Source organism: Puma concolor, chromosome A3 (assembly GCF_028749965.1).
Source record: "Puma concolor isolate L17-30 chromosome A3, mPumCon1.1.hap2, whole genome shotgun sequence".
NCBI lineage: Eukaryota > Metazoa > Chordata > Mammalia > Carnivora > Felidae > Puma > Puma concolor.
Genome location: NC_141669.1, coordinates 35159677 through 35182748, shown reverse-complemented (window position 1 = coordinate 35182748; position 23072 = coordinate 35159677). Strand labels below are relative to the sequence as shown.

The following is a 23072-nucleotide window of genomic DNA, read 5'->3' as shown; positions in this document are numbered from 1 at the left end:
CCACCCCGCCCAGGGCCCGCCCCACCCCGCCCAGGGCCCGCCCCACCCCGCCCAGGGCCCGCCCCACTCAACCCCGCCCAGGGCCTGCCCACTCAACCCGGGCGAGTCCCGTAGCCTCCATCCTGGTTTCGTGGGGCGCTTGCGCATTTTTAAGGCGTCTTGGCACTGCCCGAATCTAAATGTGGGTAAGGGGCAGGGAACTTCGTGGTTTCTACAGATCCCCCTCCGGGGGCTTTCTGCACTCTCCAAGAGCTTGTTTTTTTGTTTTTTTGTTTTTGCCTTTCTTGGTCATGAGACTCCGGCTTCTTCTTCCCTGCTATACTGAAGCGGGCATGTTATAAATTAGGCGATATCCGGGCAGCCCGTCTCCTGGCGCAGGGTCCTTGGGCTGAAGCTTAAGGAGACGGCAGGGAAGGCAGGGTCCTTCTCTGAGGCAGTCGCGCAGGCACCGGCTGCGGGTAGCCGGTCACCGGGCGTCATGTATTACAAGTTTAGTGGCTTCACGCAGAAGTTGACTGGAACATGGGCTTCCGACGCTTACAGCCCTCAGGTACAGGTAGCTCCAGGCCCTCTCTGACAGAAGTGGCTGCCCGAGACTCTGTGCCAGGCAGTCGTGGCGCCGGAACCGGGTGGGGTTTCTGCCTGCGGTTCGGTTTAGCTCGGCACCACCTCTCCCGGCGCCTCTCAACATCTTGCGGCGGCCATAAAGGCTCCTAATTCTGTAGCTGCTTCCCTGTCGGGGCTGGCCCGGGGCGGAAGTTGGGCCTGGCACTCAGCTGGGGTCAAGGTGACCTCCGAGGTCGCTGCTTCTGGGTCTTCGGGGTGGCTTGTGGGGTCGGCGTGGCCCAGAATGCGACCCCGAAGTTCGGCTTTGTCCTTTTTAAGGAGGTCTCGCTTTTGGTCTCCTCGGTGCTCCATTGCTTACCCCGCCCCGTGTAGCCCAAACGCCTCATCAAAGCATGAGATTGGAGAGCTGGGATGACAGCACCGAGGGAAGCCATAGGGGCAGGAGAGGCTGTAGGATCAGAATTAAGAGACCTAATGGGTTCTTTCAAATGTCCAGGTGAGCCTGGGCAGTTACGTGTAACGACCTTAACGTTTCTCAACGGTGAAATGGTTGATGGCCGTTATTTGAGTCTAAAAAGTATTCCAATTTCATTCAGATTTTGCCAGTTGAAGTTTGTCTCAGTGGTAGACTTTTTTTTTTTTTTAAGTTTACTTATTTGAGAGCGCAGGCAGAGAGCCAGAGGGAGAGAGAATCCCAAGTAGGCTCCATACCATCAGCACAGAGCCCAAATGGGGGCTCCAGTTCACAAGTGTGAGATACCACCTGAGCTGAAATCAAGAGCTTAACCGACTGAACCACCCAGGTCCCCCTTCGGTTGTAGACTCTTAATATGAGCTAACATCGTGGCTTTGATGCCTTGATTTTATGGCCTTTCCCAGGGTTACTTTATCGTGAGCTTCATCTAGGGCAGCTTTCCTACAGGTTAAGTGAAATGACTGGCAGTCTTTGGCAGGTGGTTGGTACTTGATAAGTGGTAGCTATTCTCCAGAAGTTGAGTGTTCGATACCATCATATTCCTTATCCTCGTGGAGTAGTGTGGGAACGGTTCGTGAAATACGCAGTTGGAAAACTGGACTGGAATAGTAAGGATCCTAGGTGGGGTGTAAAGAATGCTCTATTATGTTACTTCCTCCTTTTTCTGGGGGACACAGCGGCTTGTCTAAGTGGGGAACGTGTTTAAGAGTAATTTCAGTCTAAGACTGGATGTGCTGTTAATGTTAACTAGGGTAGAGAGGGAAGAAAGGGCAAGTTTTGGGGGGAGTGTGGGGTTCGGGAGGAAGGGTCCAGGTTTATAAATGTTGACCATTTGATGATGTCATGTTTGGTACCAGCTGGATTTATGAATATGAAGTTTAATAGAGCTGGGTGTCTTCAGCCCATAATTGGTAGAATCTGTGGTGGGGAGGGGATCATCCAGGGAGCATATAAGGAAGAAAGGTGGGAAGACGATTAGGCTACAGAAATGCGAAGCGGATGGTAGAGGAGGAAAATTTATCAAAAGAACAAACCAGGTGGGTCGCCTGCGTGGCTCAGTCGGTTGAGTGTCCGACTTCGGCTCAGATCATAGTCTTGAGGTTCAAGAGCTCAAGCCCAGCATTGGGCTCTGTGCTGACAGCTGGGAGCCTGGAGCCTGCTTCAGATTCTGTCTCCCTCTCTCTCTGCCCCTCCCCTGCTCGTGCTCTCTCTCTAAAAAATAAACATTTTGGAAAAAAAACAAACCAAGATTAGAAGGGAAATCATCCTGATGGTGTCACTGACTGCCAAATTGGGTCAAAGAAAGATCAAAGGAGGTCAAAGAAGGAATTGCCCATAGGGATTTATTTATTTTGTAGATTACAGGGGAATAGCCATTTCTATCATATTTGTTTCAAAAGACGTAGTTTTCATGCACTGATCTTAAATGTTACAGTGTAATGAGTTTTTTTTTTTTTTTAATTTTTTTTTTCAACGTTTATTTATTTTTGGGACAGAGAGAGACAGAGCATGAACGGGGGAGGGGCAGAGAAAGAGGAAGACACAGAATCGGAAACAGGCTCCAGGCTCTGAGCCATCAGCCCAGAGCCTGACGCGGGGCTCCAACTCACGGACCGCGAGATCGTGACCTGGCTGAAGTCGGACGCTTAACCGACTGCGCCACCCAGGCGCCCCTACAGTGTAATGAGTTTTGACAAATGCATACACTGTAACCTCCAGCCCTGTTAACATATAGGACATTCCATCACCCCTAGGAAGTTCCCTTCCCTGTTCAGACTTTTATAAATAGTTTTGCATGTTTCTGAATTTCAGGGAAGTGGAACCACATGCTACTCTTTTATAAGGTTTTTTTGTCCTTCCATACTTTTTTTTGGTTTATTTTTGAGAGAGTGATAAAGTACGAGCAGGGGAGGGGCAGAGAGAGGGAGACTGAGAATCCAAGCAGGTTCCAGGCTCTGAGCTGTCAGCACAGAGCCCGATGTAGGGCTTGAACTCATGACGCGAGACCATGACCTGAGCCGAAGTTGAATGCTTAACCAACAGTCACCCAGGTGCCCCAGCATATGTTGAAATTAGCTCTCAGAGATTACCCTGAGATTAGCAGAGATTTTTACCCTGAAATGCATGTGGTACAGATAGGGCCTTCAGATTTTTAGCACCTCTTAAATTGTGTTTCTCTTGAGAATTTAAACTTCTTAGTCACTTAAGGATTTCCTTTTCTCCCCCCTGGATCTGTTTTTATTTATTTATTTTTAGAGTGTGAGCAAGTGGAGGAGAGGGGCAGAAGGAGAGAGTGAGAGAGAATGTCCTAAGCAGGCTTCATGCTTCTTAGTCACTTAAGGATTTCCTTTTTTTTAAAATCAGTTTTTTAAATTTTTTATTTGTTTTTATTAAAAATTTTTTTTTTGATGTTTATTTTCGACAGAGTGCGAACAGGGGAGGGGCGGAGAAAGAGGGAGACAGAATCTGAAGATGAGCTGTCAGCACAGAGCCTGATGCGGGGGCCCGAACTCAAGAATTGTGAGATCATGACCTGAGCCGAAGTTGGACACTCAACTGACTGAGCCACCCAGGCGCCCCCTATTGATTGATTGATTGATTGATTGATTGAAGAGAGCGCGAGCAAGGGCGGGGAGAAGGTGGAGAGAGAGGGAGAGAGAAAATACCCCAAGCAGGCTCCACGCTATTTGCGGAGCCCTTTGCGGGCTTATCCCAGGTTTCTGGGAACATGACCTGAGCCGAAATCAAGAGCTCTTTGACTGAACCACCCATGTGCCCAAGGATTTCTTAAACCATGTTGAAAGAAGTGATACTGTGTAGACTTTATCTGTGGATTTCAGAGTGCTTGTGACAGGCACACACCCCACCCCCAGCCCCAACCAGGTGTTCTGGCTTTGGTAATTAGGAGTACTTTAGTTTTTCCTTTCCTGGAAACGTTAACAATGTAAAATGTATATGTTTGTAACTCTCAATGTTACCTAAAGTGAATAAGCTAACATGCATTGAATAACCTGGTATAGAAAGGCTAGTTTGCTAACAATGGTACAGGTAGATCAGTTTGATAAGTAATTGTATTTTCCAGTGGTTGATAGAAAAGTATTTTCCTTTTTGTGTCCTATGTCAAAATAAATTGAGGCTAATAAACACGGAAAGATGCTCAACATCATTAGTCATTAGGGAAATGCAAATCAAAACTACAGTGAGATACCACTTCACACCTGCTAAAATCAGAAGACAGACAACAGGTGTTAGAATGGCGAAACAGGACCCCTACCGTATTGCTGGTGGGAATGTAAAATGATTCAGCTGTAGCAGGATTCTCCCACAGGGGTGGTGACACCAAGGCTTTTCTTTCCAGGAAGCAACTTTATTCTTGCCGACACTGCTCAGTTGGGTTTGTACACAAAGCGCTGAGCCCTGAATGCCACGTGGCGTAGTTTTTTAAGACGTTTTTTACTTCTTTGTCTCCCCTATATGGTAACACACAAACATGTAGTTTGATTAAGTGGTCTTCTGTTAACAAGGTTGTGAGGGATGTTGTCATTTATGCGTATAGGTCAGGTTGCCTTGAGGTTTTTTTCTTTCCTTAGGGGACCCTACCACACAGCCACTTTGGAAATAGTCCAGTAGTTTCTTAAAAAGTGAACATTTTGGGGTGCCTGGGTGGTTCATTCATTTAAGTGTCTGACTTTGGCTCAGGTCATGATCTTGCAGTCCATGGGTTCGAGCCCCGTGTCGGGCTCTGTGCTGACAACTCAGCCTGGAGCCTGCTTCAGATTCTATGTCTCTCTCTCTTTCTCTCTCTGCCCCTCCTCCGCTTGTGTGCACACTCTCTCTCAAAAATAAATAAACGTTAAAAATTAAAAAAAAGAAACAAGAAACGTGTTTACCTTATGACCCAACAGTTCTTCTAATTAAGAGGGCAGGATGACCTTCTAGGTAAAGGGACTTGTGGGAGTGATGGGGTGGGGGCTGCTGCAGGGGAATCACTGAGTAGTAAGTTTAGTTGTGGTAGGTGGAGATAGGTCATGAAGGGTCTAGGATGGTAGGACTTAATTTTGTGAGAAACAAATAGGAATTTGCAAAGCAACTTGATGCAGAAAGTTGTGGTAGAGTCTTATCCAGAGGTTGGAACAAGGACATACTTCTTACCTTTAGTTGCATGAAGGTTTATGATGGAGGAACAAGTATCATAACCAGAGCTGTGCTTCGAAAAGTTAGTCTACTGGGAGAGACCAGTGCCAGGGATGCCTCTTATACCCATAGAATAGTTCAGGGTCTTCTGAGTGGGGAAAGGAGAAACAGACGTCTGGGACATAAGGACTTAGTGACTGATGAGGGAGATTGTGGAAATGAGAAAGGAGGACTCTGAGATGACAGTAATGAGAGGAGGGTGGTGCTGTCCTTAAACACAGGGGGCTCCTGAATAGATTTGTGAGAAACTGGGTGAATTTAGGACTCGCAGAGTGTGACGTGTCTGGGAAACATGGAGGTGGTGATATCTAGCTGGCAGTTAGGAATAACTTGAGTCACTGCAGATTGAAACTTGATTCTAGTCCTAAATCAGAGTGCAAGAGGTTTTTGGTTTCTATCAGTTAAAAAAAATTTTTTTTTAAAATATTTGTTTTTGAGAGAAAGAGAGAGCACGAGCAGGAGAGGAGCAGAAAGAGAGGGAGACAGAGTCCGAAACAGGGTCCAGGCTCTGAGCTGTCATTACAGAGCCCGACGCGGGGCTCAAACTCAGACTGTGAGATCATGACTTGAGCTGAAGTCAGACGCTTAGCTGACTGAGCCACCCAGGTGCCCCTAAAAATTAAAAAAAAAAAAAAAAAAATTGGGTAATTCTCTTATTTCTTCTCTTTCTCAAACCTAAAAGGTAGAGCAAAAGGGAAACTTGGGCCAGTCAACTTCAGGGGGAAAAAAATCAAGCGTACGTCTCTAAAAATTTGGAGCAAGTAGTAGGGGCCCTTGGCTGCCTCGTTTGGTGGAGCTGGCTCTCTTGGATCTTGGGGTTGTGAGTTTCAGTCTGTGTTGAGTGTAGAGATTACTTAAAAATAAAATCTTAAAATTATTTTGGAGCAATTAGACTAAGAAGAATTCAACTGCTAAATGGTTGTGGTTGAATGGTTTTAACTGTAGGGGTAGTGATTGTGTAAATAGCTAAGAGATTTGCTATTAAAAAGCAAAACCGGGGCGCCTGGGTGGCTCAGTCAGTTGAGTGTCCGACTTCGGCTTGGGTCATGATCTCATGGTTCGTGAGTTCGAGCCCCGCGTCGGGCTCTGTGCTGACAGCTCAGAGCCTGGAACCTGCTTCGGATTCTGTGTCTCCCTCTCTTTGCCCATCCTCTGCTTGTGCTCTCTCTCTCTCTCTCTCTCCAAAAATAAACATTAAAAAAAAAAACACAAAAAAACCCCAGCAAAACCTGTGATTTCCATTTGGTCTACAGTCCACTATTTTAAGAACAGCATTCATTCACTAGTTTTCTTCTTCGTGGGAGGTATGGGAGGCTCTGCCATCAAGTGCTGATTTGGTTTACATGACTTTGGTTCTGAAATACTCAAGTCTACATTGTTGTGAAGCTATAGCTTATTTATACTTGCAACAGATGTTTATTGAATGTGCTTTTTGCTTTTTTAAGTCTAGGAAAGTAAGAGCAGTGAACAAAACCTGCCCTCATGGGGCTTCCATTGCAGTCGGAGAGACACAGTAAATGAAGTAAAATACAATATGCTAGGTGCTGATAAGTGCTGTGGAGAAAGAGGGTAAGTGGGAGGACATGCAGTTTAAAAGGGTGGTGAGGGAATGTCTCACTGAGAAGGTGACACATGGGCAAAGACCTGAAGGAGGTGAGGGTGCCAGCCACGTGGATACCTAGAGAAGAGCATTGTAGGTAGAGGGAACAATGCCTGATGCCTGGGAGATTTAAGGGGCTTGTCTAGTGGGCTGGGGTGGGGAGAGGGGATGATGTTGGTGGCGGGGTGGTGGGGTTTGAAGGGTGCATCTCATGTGGCCCTGGAAGCCATTGTAGTAATTTTGGGTTTAGCTCAGTGAGATAGGACGCTTTGGGAGAGGTTTGAGCTGAGTAGTGATCTCTCCAATCACTGGTTGCTGCATTAAGAGTAGAATGCAGGGTAGCAAGTGTGGAAATGGAAGGAGGGTGAGCAGTTAAGAGGGTGTCATAAAGATCCAGGGGTTTGGGGGCACCTGGGTGGCTCAATTGGTTGAGCCTTCGAGGCTTGACACCGGCTCCGGTCATAATCTCCCTCTTTCTCTGCTCCTCCCTTGATCTTGTTTTCTGTAAATTAAAAAAAAAAAAAAAAAAATCCAGGGGCTTGGACCAGAGTATGCATTGGTGGAGATGGGTGAGACGTGGTGGTCAGATTCTGAATAGATTTTGAAGGTAGAGCCATAAGGATTTACAGTGTGTGTGCAGAATTAAGAATGATTCCAAGGATTTGGGCCAGAAAACCTGTAACTATGCTGTTGTCAGTTTTCAGATGGGGAGGCTCATAATTCTATATTGGGACAGCTGCAACCCTGGAAGAGGCATGCATGAAGGGATTTACTTTCCTGTAAATACAGCTTCTTGGTTCCACTCTTGAGAACTCTTGAGAACCCCAGTGTCAGTCTTGTCTAGCTGCCTTGAAACATTGGAAACATTGACTGCTTTTAAATTGTTAGGAGGTTTAATGACAGATAGATGAATATCCATTCTTTTTATTGGTGGGGCCAGGACAGTTGAATTATTGATTGTATGGTATAATAAAATTGTGTAGGTTTGAATCCCATCTTCCTAATGGAATCTCTGAGCTTTGTTTTAATCATCTGTAACTTGGGCTGATAATACCTTATTTACAGGGTTGATGTGAAGAATATTCATGAAGGTTTTGTAGGATTCTGAGGATGTAGAATTTTATGATGTTAAAATATGCATATGAAGAAAGATTGGAGGAGAATATACAATTCATAATGGTTGATGGGATAAGGTAATGGGATTATAGGTAATTTTAAAATTCTATATTCCAAACTTTTACAGTATTCTAAATGGAAATACGGAATTACTTAAAACCATTCAGATGGTTGATACTCCTGTTTTCAGATATTGTTCAACAGCTGCTGTAGTTCTGAATCACTTGATGGGTGAACAAACACTGAGCAATTAGGTATAATCCTTTCTAAAAATGCTCCACATTAGTCCTGTCAAAACAAGAATTTAATTTCAAACCATTTTTGGAGATGCTTGGTATAAAGGATTTTTCAATTTTTGCATTCAAGGAGAAATCCTTAGAGGAGAAAATACAGAGCTCACATGTTAAAATTTTCAGTTCAAAGAGCGATCCTTTTTTGCCTTCTTATCTCAGTCGTTAGGGCCTCTCTTCCCATCTCTGAATCCTTGTGAGTCTGAGTGTATTATATTACTAAATTTAGACTAGTGGCTTACTCACCAAACTTTACATGAATTATTGCTTTTAAGCAGTAGTTGAGAGGGGCAGTGGGGGCAGGTAGTGGAATACTTAAAAACCCAAGTCTCTCAGGGGCGCCTGGGTGGCACAGTTGGTTAAGCATCTAACTTCAACTCAGGTCATGATCTCACAGTTCATGAGTTCGAGCCCCACATTAGGCTCTGTGCTGACAGCTGAGAGCCTGGAGCCTGCTTCTGAATCTGTGACTCACTGACTCTCTCTCTGTCTCTCTCTGCCCCTCCTCCACTCACACTCGCACGCATGTGTGCGTGCTCGCTCACTCTGTGTCTCTCTCTCTCTCTCTCAAATAAATAAATGTTAAAAAAGAAAATTAAAAAGCAGAAAACAAACCAAGTCTCTGGACTTTAGAGAGGCCTGAATTTTGGCACTAAACTCCATCTTTTTTGCAACATGCTCTTAGGCAAGTTACCCTCTCTGATCTAGTTTTCTCCTCTATAAAATAGAAACAGTAACATCTTGGTAGGTTTGCTGGCAGGATTAAATGAGATGATGCTGTGAAATGTTTGACAGGATGCTGGGTGTATAACAAGGGCTCAGTAGATAATTAGTGGCTGTTATTCCATAACATTAATGTCCATAATGGCAGAGATCGAATCTGTCTTCTTCATCGTGTATTTTCACTAAGTGTTCAGTAATACGTGCTGAGTGAGTGAATGCAGTGCAGATAATTCCCATTTGTGTGACTATGTCAAAGAAATAGAAACCAAGTTTACTTTTGGAGGAGGGAGTTTAATTGAAGTGTAGTTGATTTACAGTATTAGTTTTAGGTGTATACAACGTAGTGATTTCACAATTATATACATTACAAAATGCTTACTACAGTAAGTGTACTTACTATCTGTCACCTTACAAAGCGATTACGGCATTATTGACTATACTATACTTTTCATCTTCCTGGCATGTATTTTATAACTGGATATTTGTACCTCTTTATTTCCTTCACCTCTTTCATTCTCTCGGTCCCCCTCCCCTCTGGCAACCACCAGTTTGTTCTTTGTATTTGTGGGTCTGTGTATATTTTTTGTTTATTTTTTAGATTCCACACTTAAGTAGAATAATAATGGTATTTGTTTTTTTCTGCCTGACTTATTTCATTTAGAGTACCCTCATTCCTATCCAGGTTGTTGGCCAATGGCAAGACATCATTTTTATGGCTGAATATTATTCCATATCTTCTTTATCCATTCATCTGTTAGTGGACACTTAAGTTGTTTTTGTATTTTGGCTATTGTAAATAATACTGCAGTAAACACAGGGGTGCGCTTATCTTTTAGAACTGACATTTTTGTTTTCTTCGAGTAAATACCCAGAAGCAGAATTACTGGTTTGTATGGGATTTGTATTTTTAATTTTTTGAGGAACCTGCATTACTGTTTCCATAATGGGTGTACCAGTCTGTATTTCCATCAACAGTGGATGAGGTTTGTTTTTTCCTTACATCCTTGCCAGCACTTGTTTCTTGTCTTTTTGATACTTGCCATTCTAAGTGGTGTAAGGTGATACCTCACTGTGGTTTTGATTTGTATTTCCCTGATAATTAGTGATATTGAACAACTTTTTATGTGTCTTGTTGGCCGTCTGTAAGTCGTCTTTGGAAAACGTGTGTTCCAGGTCTTCTGTACTTTTTTTGGTATTGAGTTGTATAAGTTCTTTATGTAGTTTAGATATTAACCCCTTACTGGATGTATCATTTGCACAGATCTTCTCCCTTCAGTAGGTTGCCTTTTTGTTTTGTTGGTTTCCTTCACTGTGCAAAAAGGTTTTTAGTTTGACGTAGTCCCAATTTATTTTTGCTTTTTTTTTTTTTAATGTTTATTTATTTTTGACATAGAGACACACACACATAGAGCATGAGCGGGAGAGGGGCAGAGAGGGAGGGAGACACAGAATCCGAAGCAGGCTCCAGGCTCTGAGCTGTCAGCACAGAGCCCGATGTGGGGCTCGAACTCACAGACCGCGAGATCATGACCTGAGCCAAAGTTGGACGCTCGACTGAGCCACCCAGGCGCCCCTAAAGATTGGTGCCACATCTGTCAGGCAGTGTTGACAGACTTATCAAAAATGATATTTCCACTCTGCTTAATAGTTCTCTGCTTCTTTCTGTCTCATGGTAGTTCCTTGAGGGCTTTGACAATCAGCAGAGGCAAGAAGGTCCCACTTTAATCTGGGTTTATCTATTTGGAATGGTCAGTTTCGCTGTAATCCCTAGATCCTTCCAATCACCAGTTGCCTTGGCTATGTCATCACCAACCTTTTTTGGAGTCAGACTCAGGCAGCTGATTTTGTGGGTCAGGGCACACATGGCATCAACTTTCCCATTGGTGCACCTCTATATATGACTTTGATCTCATTAGGGTTGAACTTAGGTGGCCTGGTGAAGGTGGCTGGATGAACCCAGATTTGGGATGACCAAAAACAGTTGCACCTTCACCTTCTCCGCCAAAAGTCAAAAGCATTTTTTTTTTTTTTTTTTTTTTAAAGTAAGCTCTAGGGGCACCTGGGTGGCTCAGTTGGTTAAGTGTCCCGCTTCAGCTCAGGTCATGATCTCACAGTTCATGGGTTTGAGCTGCACATCGTGCTCTGTGCTGACAGCTCAGAGCCCAGAGCTTGCTTTGGGTTCTGTGTCTCCCTCTCTCTTTGCCCCTCCCCTGCTCGTGCTCTGTCTCTCTCTGAAAAATAAACATTAAAAAAATAAATACAATAAAATAAAGTAAGCTCTATGCCCAGTGTAGGGCTTGAACTCATGACCCTAGAATCTAGAGTCACATGCTGTGCCACTGAGCCAGTCAGGTGCCCCCAGTTTCATTCTTTTGCATGTAGCTGTCCAGTTTTAATAACACTATTAATGAAGAGACTGTCATTTCCCCATTGTATATTTTTGTCTCCTTTGTTGTAGGGTTGACCATATAAGTGTCAGTGTTGTATTTCTGGGCTCTGTATTCTGTTCTGTTGATCTGTGTTTTAGTGCCAGTACCATACTGTTTTGATTACTGTAGCTTTTAGTATATCTTGAAATTTGCGATTGTGATAACTTTAGCTTTGTTCTTTCTCAAGATTGCTTTGGCTATTTGGGATCTTTTGTGATTCCGTACAAATTTTAGGGTTATTCTAGGTCTGTGAAAAATCTTATTGGTATTTTGATAGGGATTGCATTGGATATGTAGGTTGCTTTGGGTTATGTGGGCATTGTAACAGTATGAATTCTTCCAATTAATGAGCCTGGTATATTTTTTCATTTATGTGTGTCTTCAATTTCTTTCATTACTGTCTTAATAGTTTTTGAAGTGCAGGTCTTTGACCTCCTTGGTTAAATTTATTCCTTAGATATTTTATTCTTTTTGATGCAGTTGTAATTGGGATTGTTTCCTTAATCTCTCTGCTTCTTCATTGTTAGTAGATATCAAAATGCCACAGGTTTCTTTAATTTTGTATCTTGCAACTTTACATGTATTGTAATAGTTTTTTGGTTGAGCCTTTAGGGTTTTCTTTTCCTTTTTCTTTTTCTTTTTTAATTTTTTTATTTTTTAGAGAGAGAACATGAACAGGAGAGAGGGACAGAGGGAGAGAATCTTAAGCAGGGCTCAATCTCACACCCTGGGATCATGACTTGAGCTGAAATTGTGAGTCAGACACTCAGCTGACTGAGCCATCCAGGTGCCCCTAGGGTTTTTCTTATGTCAGCTGCAAATAGTGAAAGTTTTTACTTTTCTCTTACCAATTAGGATATGTTTTATTTCTTTTTCTTGTTTGATTACTGTGGCTAAGTCTTCCAATACTGTGTTGAATAAAAGTGAAAATGGACATCCTTGTCTTGTTCCTGATCTTAGAGAAAAAGCTTTCACTTTCCACCATTGAGTATGATGTTAGCTGTAGATTTGCTATATATGGTCTTTATTATGTTGAGGTATGTTCCCTCTAAACCCACTTTGTTGAGAGTTTTTATCATGAATGGGTCCGATGTTTTTTCTCATCTGTTGAGGTGATAATGTGATTTTTATCCTTCATTTTGTTAATGTTGTGTATCACTTTGATTTGTGGATATGAAACCAATCTTGCATCCTGGAGTAAATCCCACTTGATCGTGGTGAATGATCTTTTTAATGTATTGTTGAATTTAGTTTGCTAATTTTGTTGAGTATTTTTTGCATCTGTATTCATCAGAGATACTGGACTGTTAGATATATCTATATATCTATATACATCTATATCTATATACATAAAATTTGTATTGTCTTTGGTTTTGTTATCAGGGTAATGCTCGCTTTGTAGAATGAATTTGGAAGAGTTTTTTGGAACCATTTGAGAAAGATAAGTGTTAACTCTCTTTTTTCTTACTATTTTTTTATTTAAAAAAATTTTTAACATTTATTTTTAAGAGACAGTGACAGAGGCATAGAGAGAGGGAGAAATAGAATCTGAAACAGGATCCAGGCTCTGAGCTGTCAGCATAGAGCCTGACATGGGGTTTGAACTCGTGAATCGCAAGACCAGACCTGAGTTAAAGTCAGATGCTTCACTGAGCCACCCAGGTGCCCCTCTTATTATTTTTTTTTAATGTTTATTTTATTTTTGAGAGAGAGAGAAACAGAGTGTGAGCAGGGGAGGGGCAGAGAGAGAGAGGGAGACACAGAATCTGAAGCAGGCTGCAGGCTCTGAGCTGTCAGCACAGAACCTGACGTAGGGCTCGAACTCACGAACTGAGAGATCATGACCTGAGCCAAAGTCGGATGCTTAACCGACTGAGCCACCCAGGTGCCCCTTAACTCTTCTTTAAATGTTTAGTAGAATTTGCTTGTGAAGCCTGTGGTCCTGGGCTTCTCTTTCTTGGGAGGTTTTTTTTTTTTTTATTACAGATTCACTTTCACTGCTAATAATTGGTCTGCTCAGGTTTTCTTTTTTTTTTCAACGTTTATTTATTTATTTATTTATTTATTTATTTATTTATTTTATTTTATTTATTTTTGGGACAGAGAGAGACAGAGCATGAACGGGGGAGGGGCAGAGAGAGAGGGAGACACAGAATCGGAAACAGGCTCCAGGCTCCGAGCCATCAGCCCAGAGCCCGACGCAGGGCTCGAACTCACGGACCGCGAGATCGTGACCTGGCTGAAGTCGGACGCTTAACCGACTGCGCCACCCAGGCGCCCCGTCAGGTTTTCTATTTCTTCCTGATTGAGTCTTCGAAGAATTGCATGTTTGTAGGAATTTATCCATTTCTTCTAAGTTGTCCAACTTGTTGGCATATAATTTTCATAATAGTCTCTTATAATCCTTTGTATTTCTGTGGTGTCAGTTGTAACTTCTATTTGTGATTTTGTTTGAGGTCTCTTTTTCTCGGTAAGTCTGGCTAAAGGTTTATCAATTTCGTTTATCTTTTTGCAGAACTAGCTCTTAGTTTCATTGATCTTTTTTTAGTCCCCATTTCACTTATTTCTACTATTAGTCTGTGTTTAACTTCGTTCTACTATAATTGTTATTTTCTTCTTTCTACTAACTTTGGTCTTTGTTCTTTTTCTGGTTCCTTTAGGTGTAAAGTTAAGATTGAGATATTTCTTGTTTCTTGAAGTGGACCTTCATTGCTATAAACTTCCCTCTTAGAACTGCTTTTGTTGTATCCCAGAGATTTTGAACATTGTTTCCATTTTCATTTCTCCATGGATTTTTAAATTTCCCTTTTGATTTCTTCTTTGACCCATGGGTTGTTTAGGAGCATGTTGTTTAGCCTCCATGTGTTTTTGTTTTTTTCCATTTTTTTCCCCTGTAATTGATTTCTGGTTTCATACTGTTGTGATTGGAGAAGATGCTCTGTCTTGTTAAATTAATTGAGACTTGTTTTGTGGCCTAATATGTAATCTGTCCTGGAGAATGTTCCACGTACACTTGAAAAGAATGTATATTCTGCTGTTTTGGGATGGAATATTCTATATATATCTGCTAGGTCTGTCTGGTTTAATGTTGTTCAAAGCCATATTGATTTTTATGTCTGGATGCTTTATCCATTGATGTAAGTGGGTTGTTAAAGTCCCCTGCTGTTATTGTGTTACTGTCAATTTCTCCCTTTGTGCCTATTTCTATTTGCTCTGTATATGGTGCCCCTGTGTTGGGTGCATGGATATTTACAGTTGTTATATCATCTTGTTGGATTAATCCCTTTATATAATGCCCTTCTTTGTCTCTTATTAGAATTTTTGTTCTAAAATTTTTTTAATGTTAATTTATTTTTGTGAGAGCTCTCACATGGGTGGGGAAGGGGCAGAGAGAGAGGGAGACACAGAATCTGAAGCAGGCTCCAGGTTCTGAGCTGTCAGCACAAACACCAATGTGAGGCTTGAATTCACTAACTACACGATCTTAGCCTGAGCTCAAGTTAGACAGTTAACCACCTGAGCCACCCAGGTGCCCCTTTACTGTCTTTGTTTTAAATTCTACTTTGTCTGACATTAAGTTTGCTATCCCAGCTTTCTTTTTGCTTCCATTTATGTGGGGAATATATATATTTTTTATGTCCCTTAACTTTCAGTTTGTATGCATCTTTAGGACTGAAAGAGCCTCTGGTAGGCAGCATATAGATGGGTCTTGTTTTTTATTCATTGAGTCACCTTGTCTTTTGATTGGAGTATTTAGACCATTTACATTTAAAGTAATAATTGACAGGTTTATGCTTATTGCTGTTGTGTCAATTGTGTTCTTATTGTTTTTGTAGGTTTTGTTTCTTCTACTTGCTTCTCTTTTAATTGATGACTTTAGTGTTTTACTTGGATTCCTTTCTTTTTATTCTTTGTGGATTTTTATAGGTGTATGGTTAGCATGAGGTTCATATATAACATCCTAAGTATATAGCAGTCTATATTAAGTTGATGGTTGCTTAAGTTCAAACACATTCTAAAAGCACTACATAATAAACCCTCCCCCATGTTTTATGTGTATAATGTCATATTTTACATCTTTTTATTTTGTGACTATCAGTGAATTAAAAAAATTTTTCTTTAATGTTTATTTTTGAGATAGAGACAGAGTGTGAGCAGGGGAGGGGCAGAGAGAGAGAGGGAGACACAGAATCTGAAGCAGGCTCTGGGCTCTGAGCTGTCAGCACAGAGCCTGATGTGGGGCTTGAACCCATGAACGGTGAGATTGAGCTGAACCCATGACCTGAGCTGAAGTCGGACGCTTAACTGACTGAGCCACACAGGCACCCCAACAAATTTTTTATTAATATTTATTTTGAGAGAGAACACAAGCAGGAGGAGGAGAGGGGCAGAGAGAGGTAGAGAGAGAATCCCAAGCAGCCTTCATGCTGTCAGCGCAGAGCCTGACATGGGGCTTGATTCCACGAGTTGTGAGATCATGACCCGAGCCAAAATCAAGAGTTGGACACTTAACCCGCTGAGCCCCTCAGGCACCCCTCAGCAAAATTTTTAGATGTAATTGATTTTACTACTCTTGTCTTTGAACTTTCATACCAGTTTTATAAGTGATTGATTTACTACCTTTATTATGTTTGTTTTTACCAGTGAAGTTTTTTTCCTTTCATATTTTTCTTTTAGTTATGGCCTTTTCTTTTCCACTTAAAGTCCCTTTAACATTTCTTCTAAGGTTAGTTAAGTGGTGATGAACTTCTTTAACTTTTGTCTGGGAAACTCTTATTTGTCCTTCAGTTCTGAATGATAATCTGGTCAGGTGGAGCATTCTTGGTTATAGGGTTTTTCCTTTCAGTCAATGCTTTGCATATATTGTGCCACTCCTTTCTGGTCTGCACTGATTTTGCTGGAAAATCAGCTGATAGCCTTTATGGGGTTTTCTTTGTACATAATTAGTTGCTTATCTCTTGCTCTTTTTAAGATTCTGTCTTTAATTTTTGACATTTTGTTGTTATTGTGTCTTGGTACGGACCTTCCTGGGTTCATCTTGTTTGGGACTTTCTCTGCTTCCTGAACCTAGATGTCTGCTTTTCCCAGGTTAGAGAAGTTTTCAGCTGTTATTTCTTTAAATAACTTTTCTGCCCCTTTCTCTCTTTTCCTTCCAGGACCCCTATAATGTGAATAGTAGTACAGTTGACATTATCATATGGGTCCCTTTAACCTATCCACATTTTTTTCTTTTATTTTTTAATGTTTTTATTTTTGAGAGAGAGTGTGAGCGGGGGAGGGGAAGGGGCAGAGAAAGAGAGAGAGAGAGAGAGAGAGAGAGAGAGAGAGAGAACACAGAATCCGAAGCAGGCTCCAGGCTGAGCTGTCAGCATAGAGCCAGATGTTGGACTTGAACTCGTGAACCATGAGATCATGACCTGAGCTGAAGTCAGGTGCTCAACCTACTGAGCCACCCAGGTGCCCCATCCTCATTTTTTCTTATTCTTTCCTTTTGCCGTTCAGCTTGGGTGCTTTCTGTTACTTTGTCTTCCAGATTGTTGATCTGTTTATCTGTATCTTCTAATCTGCTGATTCCTTCTAGTGGTTTTTCATTTCAGTTACTGTATTTTTCAACACTGATTGGTTCTTTCCTAGTTCTTCTTTGAGTTCTCTTAAACTCTTCCTCAATTCCGGTGAGCATCTTTATGACCATTGCTTTGAACTCTTTATCAGGTAGATTGCTTATCTCCATTTTTTTGGGTTCTTTTTCTGAAGTTTTGTTCTTTTCTTTGGAATGTATTCTTTTTTCTCATTTTGTTTGACGGTCTATGTTTGTTTCTATGAATTAGGTGAAACAGTTACCTTCTCCAGTCTTAAAGGGGTAGCTTTGTGTAGGAATGTGCCTTCTATAGACTGTGTGTGCCTGGTGGCTTTGTTTGGCTAGAGCTGTAGTGAGCATGGGCTGAGGGCACATTCACAGGGCACATTCCCTGTGGGATGGTGGGAGCTGGGGTGAGTTCAGACCAGGTGGTTCAGGAGTGCTTGGTTCCAGTGCTGCCCTACTGGGACAGCAGGAGCTGGGTTGTCCTCAGGCTCTCCACCTTGGGCCTCTCCCTAGTGGGATGGCTGAAAGAGCCTCTGGTAGGGCAGGTATGGGTTTGGGTGCTCTGCATAGGAAGTACCCTGGCTGGCTGGAGCTAAAGCAGATGCAGGCCCGGGTGTCCCAGGGTGCTTCTTGCCTGGGCCACCTTGGTGAGATAGCTAGGGCTGTAGTTGGTGCAGGCTGGGGTAGCACCTTGGTGGGACCGTTGGAAGTGAGGCAGGTGCATGTGGTGGGGGACACCTGCAGCTGGTGTGTGGGCTAGGGCCTGGGGCTAGAGGGTACAGGCTGGCTAGAGTGCCTGCTCCCATCTGCACTATCAAGGTAGAGGGGGGAACCTAATGGTGCTTGCTAGCACCTTCTAACCAAAGAGAGTTCTAACAGTTCCCCTACCATTTAGTAGTTGCTCTAGGGTTAATAAATGGGTTTCCTTCACTTACAGTCTATTTACTGTTTATACTGTTGTGTGTGTGTGGTTTTTTGTTTTTTTGGGTTTTTTTTGCCATGGCTCAGGTTGGGTGAATCTGTGCAGGCCTATCTGTGCTATCCCTCCCTACTTCAGTTCCTCCTATCAGGGTGGGATTCCTGTTGTTACATTTCTATTGTTAACACCCCCCTTCCCCCCATCTCTGTCTCCAGCTGTTCTCTGTGTGGTCAGTCTATCCTTTGTTGTGTGGAAGCTGTTGAATCAGCCTTCAGTTCTTATTCAGGAGGAATTGCTCTCTATGTAGGTGTAGATCTGGTGTGTTCCTGGGAGGAGGTGAGTTCAGCGTCTTTCTATGCTGCCGTCTAGGACCGAAACCCAAGTTTGCTTTAATGCTTTTTTGTTGCCCTGTTGATCCTAATGCTTACCTGGTAGGAGTATCATTGAGGCTTTCAATAATATGATCTTTAGGTCTTGTCAGTTATAGGTAAATTTATATTTCTTTGAAGAGATCAAGAACCAGGGGTCTGACAACTATGTTAATTTGAGCAAAGGGTTTTTTTTCCTCCTTCATCTGTAAAATAGAAGAGGGTGGGCTTGAACTCTGCTTCCTAACTTTAAGTTTTTATTTTTTGTAGTTAGAATTTAATATAAAAGGATGTGTTTTATTGGTTTGTAACTCTAGCTCCTGTCTTAATGTGCAGGTTATTTTGGAGAACCATCTTTATCTGTATTTGCCACTGTAGATTTACTCCATCAGATAGAAAACCAGAGTTTCCCTTGGGTTCCTTTTTTTTTAAAATAGCTTTATTGAAATATAATTCACATACCATACATTCACTCATTTAAAGTGTACAACTCAGTGTTTTAGTGTAACCATGTGCAACCATTACCGCATTAATTTTAGAGCATTTTCATGCCCTTGAGAAGAAACCTATAGCCTGCAGTTATCACCCCCCTATTGCTTATTCCCCAGCCCTAAGCAGCTGCTTATCTACTTTACGTTTTTCTAGGTTTTCTTGCTTTGGACTTTCATATGAATGGGATCATATAATCTGTGGTCTTTTGACGAGCTTCTTTTACTTGGCATAGCCTGTAACAGTACTTTGTTTTTCTTCCCCTTTAAGTTCTTTTTAAGCCTGTGGGTCCTTCTATCCATATGGCTCTGGGAGTTGCTAATAGCAAACCTGTGTTAACTCCCAAGTCTCCTTCTGTTTATATTTATTGACTGTAAATATTCAATGTTAAGCACATATTTATTATCTCATGCTGTTTTTTCAGTGGTAGATACTATTACTTTTGTATACATGTCACAGATGAGAACATTGAAGTTTCCTTAAGTTTTATTATTTGTTTTTTAACTTATGGGCTTATTAATGCCGGAAATTTCAATTGCTCTAATTTTTTTGTTTTCTGGTCCTGAAAGACAAGTCTCTTACCATTGCAGGCTCTTCCAGATTGGGCTTTTTCTTTACAGTGTGTCTGGAAAGTTTCTGAAGTCTACTCTGGGGTTAGAAATCCTGTGTTAGTACATCAGCTCACCCAGGGGGAGAAAAGGGACAGCCAAGTCCCTTTTGAAATGTAGCCAAAAGTTCATACAGGTTAAAAATGTTTTATTGAGGGGCACCTGGGTGGCAGAGTCAGTTAAGCATCTGACTTCATTTCAGGTTATGATCTCACCGTTCATGAGTTTGAGCCCTACATTGGGCTCTGTGCTGACAGCTCAGAGCCTGGAGGCAGCTTTGGGTTCTGTGTCTCCTTCCCTCTGCCCCTCCCCCATTCATTCTCTCTCTCTCTCTCTCTCTCTCTCTCTCTCGCTCGCTCACTCACTCTCGCTCTCAAAAATAAAAATCTTAAAAATGTTTTATTGATTTGATAGGAAGGTAGACATAATAGGTTTTCTGGAAGCTCAGATTGGGCTTTTGTGATTGTTTGCTTCTCTCTCCCTCACCTCAAACCCCCATCTTAATGGCAGGGAATTCTTGATGGGGTTTGCTGTGGGAAAGTGTTTTGTTAAAAGTTTAAGGACTTTAAATCTTAAAATTAAAGGCCTTGTAATGCAAACTTGGAGAGCCTTTCCTTCCCTCTTGTGTGGTTGAATGACTGCCTCCATGATTCCAGATAGCCTGCTTGTTGAAGGTTGTTCATATGCCCAGACATGCTTTCAACTTGACATTTTCCTTTTTCTTACAGGGATTAAGGCCTGTGGTTTCCACAGAAGCACCGCCTATCATATTTGCCACACCCACCAAACTGAGTTCTGATTTTACTGCATATGATTATGCTGGGAAAAACAAAGTTCCTGAGCTGCAGAAGCTTTTCCAGGTGAGAGAAAACACTAGAGGAGACACTAGAGAATGACTTGTTATTTTGGCAATGAGTTTTCTTCTAATTGTTTTTGCTTGCTTGATATTAAAAATCACTGAGCTGTTAGAAGAGGCTCTCTTGGGTTTGCTGATCAACAGAGAGCAGCCAGAATTGGATTTCAGAATATTATTAATGTTAATCTACATACAGATAATTGAGAGGTCAGTGGCCCGGCTGCATCTCTGGTGCTGTGGGAGCGAGTGTTTGTTATTGCTGTTGCTAGAAGGTAGCTTCCCATATCCTCAGAAATATGTGCAGATTCAGGACTGGCTTGGGGACTTTTGGTCAGGTTAATCCCTTTTTTTTTTTTTTTTTTTTTTTTAGGTTAATCCCTTTTTAATCTGATAAATAAGACTTGATTGGGCATCTGGAGTCTTGAGTTATAGTGGGGGAGGGAGTTTGGAGACTGCGCAAAATAATGGATTAAACATTTTATGGAGACTCTCTTTTTTAAAGGTTTTGTTATCTTTTTAAGTAGGCTCCAGGCCCAGGGTTTGAACTCACAACCCTGAGATTAAGAGTTACCTGCTCTACCAGCTGAGCCAGCCAGGTGCCCCTAGAGTCTTTTTCTTTTTAAACAAGGGTTTACCAGCTTAATGGAAAGAAACTGAATACAACATGGACTTGAGCCTACTAACTGACCTGGTGTGCTCAGACATCACTGACTAATGATCAGAAGTCAAACTAAATGTGGAGCGTGTCTTGTGCCTGCAGTCATTTAGCTGTGGGTTAACTTTTGCCTTTAAAAGAAATTCACCAGTGCGACTGGCCTAGTTAAGCAATATATGATAAATTCCTTAGAAACTTGAAATTTGTTGCATGCAGGTTCCTGAGGCCCCATTTTGGAGAATGACTTTGGCCTTCCAAGCTTTAGTTGCGTATTTAAGAAAATGTACACCACTGTTGAGTCAGGATTGTAAGGGATTGGGGGTTTTTCCCCTGCAGTGTGTTGATGGCTTAGTTATGAAGACCTATTAGCCTAAACTGTAAAGTCTTCTTATTAACCATGTCCTTGATAATCCTTGCTTTCCAGAAGTCCGATGGTGTGCCCATCCACCTAAAACGAGGCCTGCCTGACCAAATGTTGTACCGGACCACCATGGCGCTGACAGTGGGAGGGACCATCTACTGCCTGATTGCTCTCTACATGGCTTCGCAGCCCAAAAACAAATGAGTTAGGCTGCAGAGGACTGGTTTGCTTTTTGGCATAAACCCTTTGAATTTTCATTTTTCATTGTTGTGTAAACATTTTCTTTTTTACTTGAATGGTTTACTTAACATTTTCCCAGAAAAATAGATATTAAGGCCATATTTTGGTTTGTTTATGAAATGCACATGGTCCATCAGAGCTCATTGGATAGTTAAGACTATTGTTTAAAGAAATGCTGCTGCTCTTTGAGCTCCTGATTTCCCTGGAGGTTGGATGAAGGTTGCACACAGGCTCATTAACAGCAGTCTGTGCGGAGACCCTTAGGGACTTATGGTGGTGTTTTTGAGCATGGGGTGCAGAAGCCTTTCTGGATTTGGATGTGACTGAGGAAGGAAGACAGAAGCCGAGGTCAGGAGCATGAAACAGGAGTTTGAGTTAGTAGACACCTTAGGGATTTTTCCTTCTTGTGACAAGATGTTAAGAAAAATTATTTGTTGCCTGCCTCTGTTCATCGGGCAGTTTGTTTCCAAGGGTTATTTGCCTCATCTCCGATCACTAGTGAAATTTTATGTGTAATTGTTATGTATTTATTCCACCTTGGGAACAGAGAACACCTGTTTAGTGTTGCACTTTAGAGCAGTGTGTTTTATTAATGCAGCTGTGACACAGATTCTCCTTTACCTTTTCAAAATGTTATGGCTTTAAATTGTGATTTATTTTGAATGTGGAATAAATACATGAATGAAAAATATAAATTTTGAAGTCCTTTTGAATGACCTTTCAGAATACTTTCAGAAAACCAGAGGCATCTTAAACCTGAGTCTAATTTCTTTCTTTTTTAATTGGGCACCAGATAATCTTTACAAAGTAGTTCCTCAAAGTTAAGTAATAGGCCAATGGCATATTGATGATTACCATATGGTTCCTTGTAAGAAACCAGCTTGCCCCTTCGTGAAATGTGCCTGTAATACACAGTTCTTTAGACATTAATTTCCTGTGCTGTCACAATTGGTAGATTTCACATACTCTATATTAATGCTGAGAAAAGGTGGGATTTTATTTTATAGAAAGTGGTAGTCTGTATCTTTCCATAGCAAAGAAGAGTGACCTTTTACTAAGGATAAAATAAACACTAGCATCCTCACTGGCTAGGAAGCCCTTATTTGCCTATACAAATCTAAACTGTATTCTTCTCTGGTATTTCCCCCAAGTTTTTAGTTTGAAAACTTTCAGACTACAGGAAGATTATAAGAATAGTATGATATACACAGCATATCCTTCACTTAGCAATAATTGCCACCTTTGCCTTTTCTTGCTCTCTGACAAATGGCGGGCACACAATGAATGTACGTAAACACATTTGTTTTTGGCTGAATCATTTAAGATTAAGCCATGCAATTGCAATAGTTCAGCCATAATTCCTTTAGGCAGTGTCTCCTAAGAATAAGGACATTCTCCTTCATGATCATAACATAGTTGCCACACTCAGATTAACATTGATAACAATATTATTTAATATATATTCTATATTTAATTTTCCCAGGTATCACAGTGATGTATCCTTTATAGTTGTGTTTTTAAAAATAACAACTTTATTGGGATATAATTCACATACCATACAATTCACCTATTTTTTTGTTTGTTTATTTCTGAGAGAG

General features: G+C 41.6%; 1 protein-coding gene across 1 annotated transcript; it reads left to right on the top strand.

Annotated features, from left to right (window-relative positions):
- The first annotated feature begins 391 nt into the window (after positions 1-391).
- COX7A2L (cytochrome c oxidase subunit 7A2 like) lies at positions 392-22169 on the top strand. The gene is made up of 3 exons (XM_025927112.2): positions 392-550; positions 20091-20222; positions 21298-22169. Exons 1-3 carry the CDS (start codon positions 479-481, stop codon positions 21436-21438), a joined length of 345 nt encoding a protein of 114 aa, XP_025782897.1. The 5' UTR covers positions 392-478; the 3' UTR covers positions 21439-22169.
- The last annotated feature ends 903 nt before the right edge of the window (positions 22170-23072 follow it).